The following is an 18,012-nucleotide window of genomic DNA, read 5'->3' on the forward strand; positions in this document are numbered from 1 at the left end:
TCAAAGATATTTTCCCTTGCGACTTTAGATTTACATTCCATATGGATTCCTGCCAAGGTGATCTAATAAGGTTTGCTATACTGAAATCCACTAAGAAGCAGGTGACAGGGATGAAAGGATGCACATGTTCTGTCCTGGCTGTGATAGATGAGACATACTGCTTTGTTCAACTTGCTGACCCTGAGACACAGAGTTCTTTCTGAGATACCCTCTTATATCCGTTACTCTGCTGTTAAGCCATGAAACCAGATTGAAGAAACTCCCGACACATGATAAATAAAAACCTTAGGGTACTTTGGCTTCTTAAAGCCAAGCGGTGTTGGTGGGTAAATGAAGCGTGCAAATGAGGTCAAGTTTCCTGTCAAAATCAAAACACATCTAGAGCTTGGTTTTAAAATGGTTCTCTCTTCACATGATCAAAATCGATTCGTGAAGGAAATGTCTGGTGTCTCATTGAGTTGCATTGTAGATTTGTTTGTATCTGTTGTGTACATGCAAAAGTCAATCTAAAGTTGATCAGTGTTTTTTCCAGTGATGCATCAAATGCAGAGGTAAGCCCTCTACTGGAATATATGTTTTAAACACGTGTTATTGTTGAAGAAGTGCGTTCGCAAAATCCAGCTGGGTTGTTTCTGCTTGAAAGAGAAAGATGGTAGGGACCGTCTGTCCACTGTCGGCAATGCCAATTTGGCAACTATATAGTTCTGACACAATCAAGCATTTAGGCTGTTTCTGCATACAGGCTAAGCAATTCCCAATGCTGCAAGGCCTTTAAAACATATCATAAAGTCTGTTGAGATGTAACTGACTGGTAAATGAGACAAAATTGAAAGAAACTAAATCTGCACATATGGCTGTGCCTAGCTGTGTGAAAGTAAAGGGCAGTAAATTAAATGTCATCAGCAAATGACCTTTTTATATTTTACTCCATTGTAAGAGATAGATTGTTTTTAACTAAACAAACTCAACAAACTGAACTAAGTTTATCACTCCTGCCTATAAATAATTTATAATCCAACTGTTTTTAGATTATCTAGCTAGATAGATAGATAATTTTAAAACAGTTGGAATAACTCTGTATTGATACGCCAAGTAGACCCAGCCCATGCCAGGAAAATGCCTTCCACAGCATAATAAGGCATTAAAGATAGCTTATATAGCCAAATAGCTAACTAAATAAATTTCATAACACCATAGATCATTTTTATAAGGTTTACAGTTTTTTTATTTCTTTTTAATTTGTCTACTGTATTTACTAATAAAACCTATGCTAATGTTTCAACAAAATGCACAGGATCAAATTTATGCAAGGTTTACTGTCTGTTTTAGGGTTGCTTAGATTACTTTACATACAGGTCACTATTAAGAAGATGCAAGAGTTGCAGTAGTGAAATGGTATAGAGAGAGTTACATTAAAAGAAAAGCAATCCCTAAAGTTATTCAGGAGTTGATAGTCATTTAGACTTTAGTATTCTGACAACGTTCTATTCAGAAGCCTACGGTATATAGAATAGCCTTTATTTGTCACATATACATTACAGCACAGTAATACAGTTACTATTAGTAATACAGCACAGTAAAATAGTAGTAGTGCAATTCTTCCTTTACATATCCCAGCTTGCTTGGATGCTGCTGTCACAGCATCCCTGAAGCACAGAAGGATAAGGGCCTTGCTCAAGGGCCCAAAAGTACTTTACTATTTATTTTTCAGACAACTTTTTACTTTCATTCCTTACATTTTTTGACACAAATATCTGTACTTTCTACTTCTTACATTTTCAAACCAGGCTCGTTATTTTAATTTTAATCTATTTGATGACATGATCGATGTTTTTATTTCATTGCATGCCATTTTCAGCCCATCAAGCTATTTCTTGTCATTTTTTAACCTACTACCTGTGTACCATTTCATGGTTATCACGCACCACAGATGTAGGATAGCCCACAGTATAAAGCTAACAACAAGCAAGACAGAAGGCAACAAGAAGTATGGGGCTGATGTGGATGAGAAAGAGGTAGTCCACGATGTAAACATGACTGAGAACAAAGACATTCCTGATCACCTGATCATCATCATCTTTGCTCTGCTTGTGTTCTATGTGCTAGTTGTTCAGCCTGGATACATTCATTAGATAACAAACTTGAAATTCTTTTGTAATAATTTATTAATATGATGTGAGGTCCAGCTACCAGCATGACACTAAAACAGGTAGAGGTAATGGCTATGTTTAACTTAAATACAAGTCAGAGCCCATACTTTACTTTAACTTGAGTGAAAAAGTGTTGTGAACACTTCAACCTTTCCCAGATTCTTTAAAATATGAGTATCTGTACTTTTACTTAATTGAAGTATGTGTGTACTTTTGCCACCTCTGCATCAATGTGAAAATCTTTCTTCACATATCCCACCAATGTTAGCAAGCTGGGGTCATCTATGATAAAGCACTTCTGGTGCACAGACAGTTAAGGGACTTGCTCAAGGACCCAATAGTGTCAGCTTGGCAATATTGGGGCTTGAACCCTCAACCTTCTGATCAGTAACCCAGCGCTTTAAAGTTTGAACCACTACTTCCCATAAGGTGAAGTAAAAAAAAAGTGATAAAGAAATTGCAGTTTAAGTAACACTTCAAGTTTTCATTTCTATTGCTACTATGTGGAAAACTATCATGAAACCCCAAGAAACCAGTGGTGCACTTGCAAGATAGTACCATGTAATGTGTTCAGAATGTTGGAGAAGGCTAATCACTTTGCAGGCTTTTCTTCTTCACCTGTTCAAAATGACTTGTCCATACATGTCCATCCAGCAGCAGCTACTACTGATGATAACATTGGGTTAAACACAATATTTACTGGGAGGAGTATGCTATAAAGAATAAAGCGTGGTCTAAAGGAGTTCTTGTCAAAGCTTGTGTCAGGATTTTTTTTACAATGCTGGCTTTTGGAGTCTCTTTAGATTATATTACTACAAGCAGTTTGTATGTAGTGTGCAATCTACACACCCTATCAATGATGGTGTGTGTGTGTGTGTGTGTGTGTGTGTGTGTGTGTGTGTGTGTGAGAGAGAGCGAGCATCCGTACTCTTTAAAGTGAACATTTGTTGGATGTTTAGCCTGTAGATGGCAGAAGCGTCCTGCAATGCAACTCTCAATAGAAAAAAAATTGTTTGAGGGAAAAGTAAGAAAGTAAGATTCCAAATATTTCACTACAATCTGAGGAATAAAATGAAGCACAGAAGGTTGAAGAATAATACACACACACACACTGAAAATTCGAGATTGAAATTTATATTGCCAAAGCTTGGTTACAGACTTATCAAACAAACGATCCAACACTCTCTCTCTCTCTCTCTCTCTCTCTCTCTCTCTCTCTCTCTCTCTCACACTCACACACACACACACACACACCCACACATGCGCGCGCGCGTATCATTACACACATGACCTTCCTCCTAATCCTTAATGCAACTGATTATCTCTATGCACCCAAATCTTACTGCAGTAACCTTTTCATATACTGCATTTCATGTTTTTTCTTTTTCCCTAATTATTGGAAAAAACAGTAGTCTCCACAAGGTCCAGTCACATATTCCTTCCTTATAGGTAAACAAGTTAAACAAGCATTATAAACGCTCACATCAGTATTATCATTTAAACAAGTCCATAGCATATTTAGCATATTTCCAATTACATTTCTTTTACTTGTGGCTTTACTAAAACACCATAAATAAAGTCCTGATGCTCTGTCAGTGAGCCCACAGGCACTGCTAAATCCCTGTGCTACACATACAGTGTCAAATGGGTTTATATAGTGATGAAGTAACTCTTGCAGTCTTTACCTGACTATTGAATAAAACAGAAGAGTTTTCCATGCAAAAGATGCAACAGCAGTAAAGCGGTGAAGTCAGGGTCTATACATGCATTGAGCAAACAAAATGTGTGTGCATACTGTAAATACAAACATGTAAACATACATGCATACATATATTAAGTATATAATTGTGTGCACGCACATTTGTTTGCACATATGCATGCACATATATATATATATATATATATATATATATATATATATATATATATATAGTATGTGCATGCATATGTGCAAACAAATGTGCGTGCACAATTATATACTTATATATATATATATATAATATTTATATATATATATGTGTGTGTGTGTGTGTGTGTGTGTGTGTGTGTGTGTGAAAAGATGGAGAGATCTCTGGTCTCTATGTAAAGAGCTCTATGTAATGATCGACTTAATTTTTTGTATCTTATCTTGTATCTCGACAAGAAACAAGTGTCAGAGGTGGGAATCAGGCTGAGGAACTCCTGTGGGCGAGCTCACGGCTCAGCAGCTTCCTCCTGCCCCTGTGTTTCTCAGTGAGATGGTTGAGTCCTGCTTGAGGTTTGCCGCGCCACCCCGCCGCCTCCGTTTCACTCGGAGCTGCGACGCGCGCGCGGACCGCAACGCGAGCGACTCACTGCGCTTCCGGCCGAGCCACGGAGAGAGCACGCGAGCGCACGGCGGCACGAGCCAGCTTCATGTGAACATGAGAGCCGATGACGCATTGGGACGCGGCGCGAGAGCTACGGACGTCCTGAGCGCTTTCGAGACCCCAGGATGTATGACATGTACTCGGGCGGACTTCTCACGCGCGAGGAAAATGAGGATTAAAACCGGAGCTCTTGTTTGGTGCCTCGTGTTTTTTACGACCGTGGCGAGTGTCCGGGGTAAGTCCTGTGCGCTTTTCTGGGGTTTGTCCTCCTCTTTGCGTTATTATTTTTTTTACTGTGCTTATGCTTGTGTGGAGTAAACCCAGAGCGCGTGCGGTTAAACCTCTCCGAGCTCCTGCGCCTTAATAACGCAGGCACTGATAAATATTCCTGCTGCATGCTCAGGCCGGTGCGCGAGGCTCCCACCGCTCACGTGAGCAAATATCAGACAATTTCATATCATGCTTCTTTCAGCTATTGATATTAAAGTATCACATTCTAGGAATGCATTCGAACATTTTAATATTAACAGTCATGCAGCGTTCCGATTTTCGTTGTTTTCCCCAAATTGCTGCAAAAATATAGTTTGAAACAGATGATCTAGGAAATGTGTAGAGCACACGGTGGATCTCATTGACAGGCTGGTGGTGAACCAGGGTGCTGCTTTCCTGCTTATTGCCAGGGCAGGCGCATGGGGGAAATATGCTGCCACAGAGTCTGAAATAATCTCTAATACAGAATAAATAACACATCTCTTATATCAACTTCATAATAATTTAAAACCGAACACTGTGGGTTTTTTTCCCGACTCTACTAATGGGCTGTGATTTCTCCGACGGAACTGTTGCGCGCGCTCGGGCGCATGTGAAGCGCATCTCTGTGCACAGCCATCTGTTTTAATGCGCGCGTGATTCGGAGTTTGCGGTCTGCGTCTGCGCTGTCCGGTCTCAGCACATGGGTTCATCAGATTCGGCATTGCACGGAGGAATAAACGATGGCTTTCGAGACAGATTTGTTCCCAGGTTGTTGCGTCATTAAGCTCCCGGACCCCTTTGGGGGACGGTTCGTGCGCGGTGGTACATCACGCTTGTTAGCACTGGGCATTTTAATTAGCACCGGACTCTAATCCATTAGCGCGCGTGCCAAGTGGTCGGGAAGAATAGCATCTAAAAAAACGAATGCGTCATCAAATCCACGCAGAGCCCACGCGCGAGACACCAACTCATCCTCTATCTGTACCGTGGCGTCACTGTGTGCGTTTGTGGACAAGTGCATCCCTTTTTTCACTTTGCTCTGCGTGTGTTTGTGTGGCATGATGGTGGCATTAAGGGTGGGGTGAATTTAAGTAAGACGTTAGCCGCTCCACCGTCCACAGTGGGAGATGTCAACCAAAATCTAACGGCTGTAGTCCAGCTGCGTGATGAAAAGCCGTCACGCGGTGGCGGTATGAACAGATCCCGAGGAGAATCAATGTGTCTGACTTTCTGCTCATCGTGTGTGTGTGTGTGTGTGTGTGTGTGTGTGTGTGTGTGTGTGTGTGTGTGTTAGAGAGAGAAAGGGTGAAAGAGAGAGAGAGAGTGTGTGTGTGTGAGAAGCTGAAGATACCCAAACTGTGCGTGTGTGAAGCTGTAGATACCCTCACTGTGTGTGTGTGTGTGTGTGAAGCTGAAGATACCCACACTGTGTGTGTGTGTGTGAAGTTGAAGATACCCACACTGTGTGTGTGTGTGTGTGTGTGTGTGAAGCTGAAGATACCCACACTGTGTGAAGCTGAAGATACCCACACTGTGTGTGTGTGTGTGTGTGTGTGTGTGTGTGTGTGTGTGTGTGTGTGTAAAGCTGAAGATACCCACACTGTGTTTGTGTGTGTGTGAAGCTGAAGATACCCACACTTTTTGCTAAAGCAGCAGGAGCGGGTAGCTTTGAGACAGAGCGATTAACTGTAATGACCAGAATTAAGTGGGTCTGTTTACCCAACAGCATCTCCCTTATTTAATCTGATTTTCAGCTCTCTATGCTGAAAAGCATGTTAGATAGGGAATGGCTTTGAATAAAACCAACAAAAAAAGAACAAATTACTGTTCAAAGTGTACACTGACCATCCAGATAATACAAGGAATGTTGAGGTATTACTGCCAGTGAAATTGTAGAAAAGGCTGAAAGAAGAATACTGATCTGGTGCATTAGGTATACTGACTGCTCAGGTTTGACACTTCAAGATAAGATAAAGGGATTTCAACAGTATGGAGAATGCTGTGCCATAAACTAAGTGTGATTTTTTTTTCATACATATATATATATATATATATATATATATATATATATATATATATATATATATATATATATTTGGAATGTCAGAAATGCAACATTCCCATTTAAACACATGAGCTACCGAGGGTTAAGGTCCTTGCTCCAGGACTTAACAGTGGCAGCATGGTTTCGTTTGGTTTTGTTAATAAGCATATTGTTTCTGGATGAACTGAAACATTTCATATGGTTTGTACACATAGTACTGGAATCTTAAAGCTCCTCCCAACATGAAGGGCAGTTATCATAGCAGGTCAATGGATGCTATGGGTTACTGATCAGAAGGTCAACAGATTGATTCCTCAGCAATAGCAAGTTGACACTCTTGGACATTTTAACCCTCTCTGCTCCATGGACACTGTATCAAGTCTGACCCTGCTGTTATAAATAAAGCCAGTTTCTCTGTATTATAATGGACTTATATATGCAACAAATAAATCTTCTATTCTTATTGATGTGCAAATGGCCTATCAAATAAGCTGCTTTTTGGAATTACATTAGTGAAGATTTGTGCATATTTGCAGTTATTAGAAGAAAATACTATACTCTCACATTTCTCAGAACAATACTACTAATCTATAGCTTAGACCAGCGGACGAATGCTAAGTCTTTTCTCAAACTTTTAATCTTTAAAATGTAACATGCATCTCTGTAATAATGAATTACAAGGCAAATGCTAATACATGCAAATGCTAATACATTTCAAAACTCTACAACCTTTTCACAGTTTTGCATTAAAATTGCATTTTCTGAACACAGAAACGCACCTTTTAGAAAAATCTTTCAGTATGTCACATACTTTAGTATGCTGAATGATAAACAACTACTTAATCGTTCTCAAAACGTTTATACATTTGCTGCATTTCACCATAACTTGCTTAATAGACATAACGTTAGGCTTCAGGTCGATGTTTGAAGACTGGCACCCGAATATATAAAAAAATGTAATGTTAAATAAAAACTTTTACTGTTAGCTCTAAAAAGAAATTACTTACAGCCATACTGTGGTAATAATAATAAAGTATATATTTTTAAACCAGAATAGCAGCAGAGTTGTACCCCCCCAGCCATTTTGTGGAAAATCAGATTTAACATTGTTTTTGTAGATACTACATGATGCAATTGCAAAAGAGCATTGAATAAATTGGAACATTCAGTGAACATGAAGTAAAACACGATAGAGCTTGTTTTAATTGGAAAATAATCAATCAATAGAGTTTGATTTTCTTTTTTATCTTACATGTTAAAATGTAAAACTATTTTTTTCAGTATCACTAGCAACTGTAATGCATTGTACACAGCATTCCCAATCTCCTGCTTCGAGATAACTGTATATTTACAAAGCTGCTTTAATTTTTGAATTGATAAAGTATTGGCAGAAAAAAAGTAGAACAGGACAAAAGCAAAAGCTTTTTTACTTGTCTTTCTTATATGCTATTTTTTATGACTAAGACTTAATCTACATTGTACTCTAAGTACCGTAATTTCCGGACTATAAAGCACTGAGTTTGACAAAGATTTTTATTTTTAACATAAATAAGCCACACCTGTCTATAAGCGGTGTCTACACTATAACTAATGAACTTTACACAGGCTTTAATGAAAGACAGTGCCTGTAACACGGTGTAACGGGTGAAATATGTTGTGGCTACTTTAAGAGCAGAGCGTCATTTTGGGAATAGCCTGCCGCCACATTTTCCCGGTATTACTGCGTGTGTGCAAGACCGAGGAATATGTCCTTATTGATTTCTGATGCTCATTTCTAAGTTTCTTTGACTAACCCGTAACAATGTTGCCAAGAATAATAAAAAAGCACGAGTTTTGGATACCTGTCTGTGCTTATATGATTTCTGTTGCAACTGGAGTTAGCGAGCTCTCCCTTCACCCAGACTCAACGCGCTACAACGGCTTGTATCTAAACAGTAGCCGACCAAGAAAGTCATTGTTCACTGTCTTCCTCCTTCCTTTCACAACTATTTCTCTCGAGAGTTTTTCTTTTGGCATCGTCGTGCGTTTTTCTGGTTTTAGTTTTTTGGCTTGAAGTTTGTGAAACCGGGAAAAACTCAGGAAAAATCTATAAATAAGCCACAGGGTTCAAAACGTGGGAAAAAAGTAGCGGCTTATAGTCTCGAAAAATACGGTAGTTACTTTACAAAAAGTATTTAGCTTTTTTTTTTATTTTGCGATTGTTTTCTGGTCTTGAAAGCGGTCAGCGCTCATTGCTACACAGTGGCAGAATATCTTATTTAAGTATGGGAATATCAGTGGCTAGGTGTTCATTAGACAATGTAATGCACAACATGTAAAATGGAATAAAATAAAATCGTTTCACACACCTAGCTATGGATGATCCCACTTATACATAATCTACTGCCAACAGTGACAAATTAAAGCTATGATTGATGTTTGTGTATATGTTAGTAAAAAATCTGATTGAAAATAAGTAAATAATGGTTTAGGTTATATTTCTTTTAGATTAAATTCAAGGGATGAGCGAGATTGAGACATGTTCGTGAACGTGTGTGTGTGTGTGCCGCCTCAGCCTCATTGTCACTATGGTTACAAATGTTTATAAGGCAGGGCATTTATTTTGAACGCCAATAAAACTGACTGGAAAAGAAGGTTTGAATGACCCTCTGTCCAGCCAATCAGAATCCACACAGCCCATGTTACAATTCTCAGTTAAATTCTCGATTTTGATTAATTTTGAATGTGTGCAAAATTTTCTTGATCTACAAAATCTTCTCTATTTGCAGAAATAACACTGGCATTTTACCATGTTTGTTTTAAACATCGGACATCTTTCATCAACGGTTTTGATTCTTACGCCCATACAGTATACTTGTAGCCCTAGCCTCCATAGCCATTGTTCTGTAGTGTGAGCAATAGCCAGCTTGTCAAGCTGAGCTTTAATTGTCTTCATATACTTCTAATTTCAGCTGGTGCACTGTAAATGAATGCTCGTTCACTTATCACTCTAATATTCTGGTGTCCTATACCCTAATGAACAGTTTTTTTCTTCTGTGCTTATAATCGCTTCCACCCTGTCACACATGATGTGGCTGACTACAGCTCAGTAAATAGGAAGGTGATGTGTCTACACTGTGTCGAGCGTAGACTACAGGCCTGCTGGCAAAGAGCCCCAAGGGTACCGATTAATAGAATGCAAGAAGAATAATGCTTGGGATCAGTGCATTCTCTGGGAACCTATGATATAGCCTGCACGTGTGTGTGTGTGTGTGTGTGTGTGTGTGTGTGTGTGTGTGAGTGAGTGCTTACATTTACTCATTGCATGAAAGAAGGTTTTTAATCTGCATGAGCCAAGCTGGCTGTTGGAGCCAGGTGCAGAGCAGGGCTATTAGAGTCCCCAGATGTCTGCAGGCAAATCGTTTTCAGTGGCTTCTGTATTACTGAAGGGTGGTGGTGGGGGTAGAATGTACATTTGTGTGCGCATGTATGAGTCATAGGCCAGCATAGCAGTAAATTTGTGTGTACAAGGGGGTATATGTATGTGCACTCCACTTGGTGAACAAGTGTTTTGCACTTTCTGTCAATTGACAACTGGCATGCTGCACTTAGCCTGGTTGTAGGTCTGGTGGGAAATTGATCCCTGCCGGCAATATGAATTTACTGCATGCTTCCTGTTACCATTTACCTGTGAGTACTCCATAAAGGTTTATAAATAATGGTTTCAAGAAAATGTGCAAAGAAAGACTGAGATTTGTGTTCCCTGTAGAGAGGTGCTTGTTGTTTCCACTGTTTCTACTACTTTAAACATGTATCACCTTTTTTCTAGCCTTTGTGAGTGGAATCAATCTAAGCCCAATGATTTTTTTCTAAATAGCCGAGCCTTACATGAACGTTTTGGGATTTGTTAAGTATACATCCCTATCAGTTTTGGCTTGTTACAGGATCTTTAGCGATTCTCTGGAGTCCATGCTTCTCCATTACAGCATTTTCTTCAGACCACTGAGCTACATATGGGTTGAAATTAAGTTAACAGCATGTGGGCAGGAACTTACCCAGGGCCCCTGTCTTCATTGCACCACACATAAACCAAATTCATGGCACCCTTTTAAATTATTCACTTCAAATTTTAGCTCATCACTGCCCCCACCCTAGTAGCCAGGGTCCCTGGGCACATGCCCAGTAGAGCTGGTCAATAATCAATCACAGACAAAGATTGAGTGTATGGCGGTTTAATTTTTGGTTATATCTGAACTGGTATTTATTTAAATCGCTTGTATTGCACAAAGCTTTCAAAGAACATTTGTATGTATTGATTGTCACAAGAATATAAAATAAAAATTCATGTCTTTAAAAAGAATGATGACCGCAGGACATGGACTCTTGAGTGAAACGCTTGCATGTGTATGTGATGCCCCTGTCAAACCTGCTGCAACAAAAAACAAATCCATATAAGTGATGGAAAAGGCCATGGGGTATAGTTTCAAGTTTGACAGACTCATATTCACCAGTGTGATAAATAATGCTAAAGGAAGTCACTCAATAACTGTCTCGATGGGTTTCATTAGGATACTAGGTATCAGCAATCAATGATTATGCCAGTGTGTGTAAAGCAAATTTACTAGTGAGCCACGAAAAGGGCATTCCGGTTTTGCAGATATATATTTATAGATGGTTTGCCTGCTACTTTAGGATGAGTGTAGCCACTGGTTAAATAGCAGTGAGGTTGGACGTTTATTTCACAGTATTTCTCAAAGTCTTCTTACTACATGATTCATCTCTCTGTCTCACAGTGCAAAAACAGCAGGACCTGAGATTTAGTGATCAGTGGTTAGCAGGCACAGTGTCTGTGTATGACAATTTAATCAAATGCAACAGAATTGTTCTGGCGCTTAATTACTTCCCACATATTTTTGTGAGATTAGTTTGCTAGAGCCCTAAGTGCTTTAGCTATCTATGTGAGCATAGATCAGAACAGAATCTTGTGTGATCAGATCAATATCTATTGTTAATGATACATTATTATCTTATTCATGGATGGGAGAAAGCATTTTTACCTTAGTGGTACTGAAATATATGTATATTATCATCACTTTGGCAGTTGCAGCTGGGGTTTCAGTTAAACGACTTCTAAAAGTTGGCGATACTACAGCTCCCTCTACCACTTCCTCTTCTCTTCATGTTATATAACATTATATTACATATCATAAATACATAAAGACATATAACATATACAGGCCTTCAGAGCAACCATGTATTGCTGGAGTCAAAGCAATCTTCCTTTAGAACTTCAGATTTAGCAGTGTGGGTGCATGCATTGTAAAATACATTAAAAAAAACAATGCTGTTGCATTAACCAATCAGATTTTTAAGTGAAGGTCATTCAGCAGGAATATAATAACATTAGCATTTCCAAGTCCTTTGATTGGATGGTCAGAGAAAACTAAGCAAGCTCAAATATAGAGTGTAGATTTAAGATTTTTTTTTTCATTTCACAATGGCTAACAAAGAAGAAGAAATGTATTTTGTTGCAGATATACTTACAAGAACATTTATAAGACAGACATTTCAAGAAAAGCTAGACACTGTGATGAAGAGTCGGCCAAAACAATTCAAAACAGTTGTTCAGCTTTTTCATAAACTATTTATACTTTTGCATCTTCTTTACTGTAGAATTTGCACTAAAACACACAATTTGCCATTATTCAAATTCCCACGAAAAAAAGAATTAATGCACTGAAAAAATGCACAAATATCCACGACAAACCCTGGGTTATTTTATGAGTTTTATATTGATGCTTCTGCTAGAGATTATGAATGTGGTGCAGCTGTGTCTGCAGTGAAAGAAGACCTGTTGAAATGTGTTAATTGGGCTGCTTGCTTTATTAATGGCTTTCATTTTCAATTTGTTGCATCATAATAATGCTGTTGGAGGTGGATTAATTTAAACAGGACATCACTGAAGGCCTATACAGCCAAATGTTTCTTGACAACTAACCATTTTACACATATGTGGGTCTTTTCCAAATAGTTGTCCAAAAATTTTAAAGTGCACATTTTATTAAAGATTTTGCCTGTTGCATTACAATTATTCTTCCCTGGAACTACGAGGCCCAACCTGTTCCAGAATGACAGGGCTTCTGTGTGCAAAGTGAGGTTTATAAATACATGATTTGCCAAGGTTAGAGTTTAAGAACTCAGGTGGCCAGCACAGAGCCTTACCTTTAACCCCACTGAACAACTTCAGAATAAATTGGAATACAGACACCAAAACATCCAGCTGAAAGTGGGTTGTTATACCAGCAAAAGTGAAGGGGGCTACCTCTGGAATGGGTTGTCCAAAAGCGTTTAATTAATATATACTTAGCTCAATCTTAATCTAAGATTGAAAGGTGTGCCTAAAATAATTAAAAATGAGGTGAAATGTGTATAATTGCAGTTGTTTTCTATGACTGTTGAGGTTTCCATATTCAATATGCATTATGTCTCATTTCATCAGTACTGCAAAACATAGAACCCTTATTGTAACTAATGATGTATAAGTACTATGGAATGGAATGGAGTATTGAAGTCTGTGTGTTGAAAAAAGTATTTTAATATAAATTCTTTGAGAATGATGCCCTGCCTGGAAGTAGGTAATTTCTCTGCTGCTATGGCTCATGAATTCCTGATCAATTTCTAAATCACCAATTGCTGTAGGAGGATATGACTAAAGGTCTGTTCTGAAGAGCAGCAGCCCAAGAAAAAAAAAGAAGTTATCCCTAACTTATAGCTGAACAAATTATGTGTGCATAAGAGATGTGCATTGCATCTCGTGCTTTTCTTGTCATTTAGTGCAGTGAATGATACATCTTTACCCTCAGTGTTTCACAGGGGTGCTTTGTTTGCCGCCTTGCTGGGATGTTTAGTGAATAGAAAAAGAAGATGGCAGTTCAGTTTGTACTTCCTTAAATTCCTCTGTTGAATGTTTTTGCCAGTTTTTCAAGGATTTCAAAGATTTGCAGAGCTCGCTCTACATTGTTCAGTTTCATACAAATGTTTTACTCACACATGAAGCTTAACTGTAGCCTACATTTAATTGCTAATGCATATTTCTCGTATTTCTCTTTGTATATTCGTAAAGAGTAAGTGTTTACATATAGCAAACGTAGGCAAGAGACAAGTGAGACAAGTCTCTGTATAAGACATAACAGATAAAAATCATGATTTAGGTACTTGTTTGAGGCTGCCAGAGCCCTGGACAACACGGACCCCAAAACTTTTATTCCTGTTGTAACAGGGACATCTATATATATATCTATATATCTATCTATCTATCTATCTATCTATATATATATATATATATATATATATATATATATATATATATATATATATATATATATATTATTTATTTATTTATTTATTTATTTTTTTTATTATGCATCTATTTATACTCATGAAATATTTTTAGCACAATAAACCTCAATTTCAATTTATAAAACCCATTAATTTTACTATGTAGTTGTATATATGTTTATAATAATTGTTTATAGTAGTGAAATATTTTATGGTTTAGTTATTTAGCTTCTTGTCAGGTCCACTTTAACAGTAACCCCACTTGTTAAACGTATACTGATTTGCTGATATTATTGAAACGAAGCGCTCAAATAAAAATCTAAGAAAATAAATGATTAATGCAGAGTGTAGAAATTAGGTTTATTTACCGGTTGATTTTTTTGATTGATTCACAGAAAATATAAAGATGCTGTAGGTTATTACTATACAGTCACTGCAATATACCAGTAGCTTTATGCAGTATTGTATTATAAAACACAATTAATATTATTGTGAATTTAAAACAGTGTTCTATTGTAAAAATTGTTTTATCATAGTTGCAGATATACTATACAAGACCATCTTTACAAGTTTACAAAACTATTCAAGATTTGGCACTTTCTAAGCACAGCAGTTATGGTGTTATAGCAGTGATACAGTGTATTCATATAGTATTCAGACCCCTTCATTTCTTTTTATATCCGAGCAAACACCAAGCCACAAGGTCAAAGGAACTGCCTGCAGAGCTTAGACACAGAACTGTGCTGAGGCACAGATCTGGTAAAGATTAGAGAAAAATCCCAACGGTAGTAAATGATCCCAAAAGGACAGTGGCATTTATTTGTTTGTTTATTTATTTATTGAGTGATTGATTGATTGACTGAATGATTGATTGATTGATTGATTGTAAATTCCAAGCTGGGTTTTCTTGTGTCTTGCACTGAAGAGAGGCTTCTGTCTGGCTACTTAGCCATAAATCTTGTCATAGCTAGGTTAACTCTAAAGACTTGTGTTTGTCCACTTAACACATAGTTTACTGCATGTATGTCCTCCTTTTTCCTATCATGTTTGTTTATTTATTTATTTATTTATTTATTTATTTATTTATTACCCCAAATTGTTTTTGTCAAGTTTAAACAGGGATATTTCTATCAATTCTATGAACTGTGGATAATAATGCTTTATTTTTATTGTATGTATGTATTCAAACAGTATTACATTACATTTGTATGTTTTTTTTTTTTTTTTTTTGCATACTACAATGGACTTTTGCATCTATGGACTGCTAAAATTTTGTGACCCTGCTTTCAGCCATGTTGCTGAATGAGGTAACTCAGATAACCTTTAACCTTTCTACATTCGCTACATGGCAAATGAACATCTAAAGGCATAGAAGTACAAATTGTGTTTAGAAAGGCATTCAGCTGAACCATTTTTAATGTCTGTCCTATTAAATCGACTTTGTTACTTAATATGAGGTTATTCATCAGTAATAATTTGGAACATAGAGGTGACTTTCCTGATTAGGATACAGTGTTACAGAGTATTTGAAAAAAAATGAAGACCCTTATTTTGCTTTTCTGTAGAAGGGTTATGCTTTTTTCTGTGGCTTCAGACATCAGACAAATGGTAACACTTTTGACCGCATGCCTATGCAGTCATGATTAGGTGGCTACTCTATTTGCTCCTATGTTTAATTTCTAAATTGAATTTAAACATTAAGTGTTCACTTTTTAATACAAAATGTTATGCATGTGATTCAAGCATCTGTGTTTTGGGAAAAATACAACCAAAAAACACAACAGACCTTGTGGTGGCGGTGAAACAAATGTTTCTTTTGGGAGAGCACAGGTTGTGATTGCAAACAGAACAGCAGGAGTCTAAAATTTTATATTCATAAAGTGTCTTCAGCTACCACTCTAAAGAATTTATACTTTTGGGGACAATTTAGTAACCATCAGCACAGTGGGAACAATTGAACTACCGCTGTGATGGGTAATGTGGTAAACACCAATAGTGTGCAGAAGTAAACAAGGAGATCTCAGGCGTGTATTATTGATACAGTACGAAAAAAATGCTCTGATTGAAAAAAAATCATGTATGTTGCCTTTTATATGTGGGAAGTAGTAAATCCCTCTAATTATTGCATTTTGTCCTCCATTTTTACGAATATCCTCAGAATTTGCAAGCCATAATTGTCTGGCAGGGAGTATTATGGTAATGAGATTTGCTTTTATTAGTTTTTATAAAATGGATAAACCTCACTCGAGGAGATCAAAAGCTGTATGATAATGCTCCTTGTGAGGTTGACTTTCCAGGATTTCCAGGACATTTCTTTAAATTACTCTGTTAATATTTTGATCATTAAGAATCAAAACTGTAATTATTGCAGTTTCTAAACATTAATCATCATTTCATTACTAAGCACTGTACAGAGAGATGCTGCAATAAGAGCTGACAATTATCCATTGAAGCAATTTACCATAGACTGCTCTGTGATAATTTAATTAGTCACAGAGAGGGACATGATGGCATCTGTGACTACATTAAGATTGACTTCTTTGAGTGGTAGATTGTGTACATTTTCACATTTTCATTTGTCTTTTCACATAAGGTTTAAAATGAAATAATAAGTTTTGATGCACTTGTGTTATAAACCAGTTTTCAGTGCTTCTCCAATGCAGTCCAACACTTTTCCAATTCTGTCCATTGTATTTCATTTAAGGATTTTTGTTTTGCTTTAGGGAGAACTACCTAAACACATACATATTGGGTTGTGTTAGTTTAAGTATGGTTTATGCTGTAATTCTCTATAGTTATGCAGGAACGTAATATGAAATATGTAATAAGAACCATGTCCATCAATTTCAATTGTTCAGTCAATCATACACCAGTAATTTCCTTGCATGAGAACTTACCTTAATAATACCCTAGCAATTTCTACATACCTATTATATTACCCTTAACATACACAACCATCCTAATCTTACTAACAGACCAAATGTCAGCATAAGGAATTTTTCTTTGATAAATAATGTTTTCAGTATTTTATTTAGGACTTTTTAGAGTGGTGCATTTAGAGTATTTGGAGTTTTATACGACTTGGTCAAGGTGATCTGCTAAGGTTCAGTCAGCTTTATGCCAGAAATCATTTGTGTCTGTGGGAAATTTAATTTATGTACATGCACGTTAAATATTTTGATGAAATAGCTGTTTGATCTCAATGATACTATTGTCTTTGTCATGTCCACACATACACCATGCTCATACCATGATCAGTGGCACAAAGCACTTATTAGTATATATAGTCTTACACTGCATTGAGCCTTTCTGCATAATAACTTTCTAATTTTTGGTGTTTCTGAATTGCTTCCCGACCCTGATGCTTGTTTAGCAAGCTTTTGTTTTTGTAATTATGTATTTGTATGGCTTTTAAGATTAATTTTACAGACAAATAACATTTCTACTTGGATTTTACTCCAACTGTGAGCATTACAGAAAACTTGACCAGTACACAGGGCTCAGCTGAGTTGGCTGTTGGCCCTATGCAACCTGCTTTGACTGGCACATTGAGCTATACTCAGACAATATATTGACCAACTACTCAGTAAAGTGTTTAGTTCAAAGTCTTCTATTCATGCTGCCATGTTCTAAACCATACTACTTTACTTCAGCTAAAAAACCCAAGCTTGTATGGGGTCCAAGTTCTGGTGAAGTTTCAGTTCAGAAGCTCACTGCTCCTCTTCTTCTTTTGACTGCTTCTGTTAGGGGTCTCCACAGTGGCTTGTCTGTTTCCGTACTACTCTGTCCTCTACATCTGCCTCTTTCAAACCAACTACTTACATGTCTTTCTTCACCACATCCATAAACCTCCTCCTTGATCTTCCTTTCTTCCTCCTTCCTGGCAGCTCCATCCTCAGCA

At 37.4% G+C, this 18,012-nt stretch overlaps 1 protein-coding gene across 3 annotated transcripts in view; it reads left to right on the forward strand.

Annotated features, from left to right (window-relative positions):
• Positions 1 to 4,416: 4,416 nt before the first annotated feature.
• Positions 4,417 to 18,012, forward strand: part of csmd3b (CUB and Sushi multiple domains 3b) — a 383,608-nt gene continuing 370,012 nt past the window's right edge. For all 3 annotated transcript variants that reach the window (XM_046834810.1, XM_046834811.1, XM_046834812.1), the window contains exon 1: positions 4,417 to 4,733. In XM_046834810.1, coding sequence (XP_046690766.1) covers positions 4,553 to 4,733 — 181 coding nt within the window. In that variant the 5' untranslated portion in view covers positions 4,417 to 4,552. The remainder of the gene's footprint in view (positions 4,734 to 18,012) is intronic.

This window comes from Silurus meridionalis, chromosome 22 (assembly GCF_014805685.1).
Source record: "Silurus meridionalis isolate SWU-2019-XX chromosome 22, ASM1480568v1, whole genome shotgun sequence".
NCBI lineage: Eukaryota > Metazoa > Chordata > Actinopteri > Siluriformes > Siluridae > Silurus > Silurus meridionalis.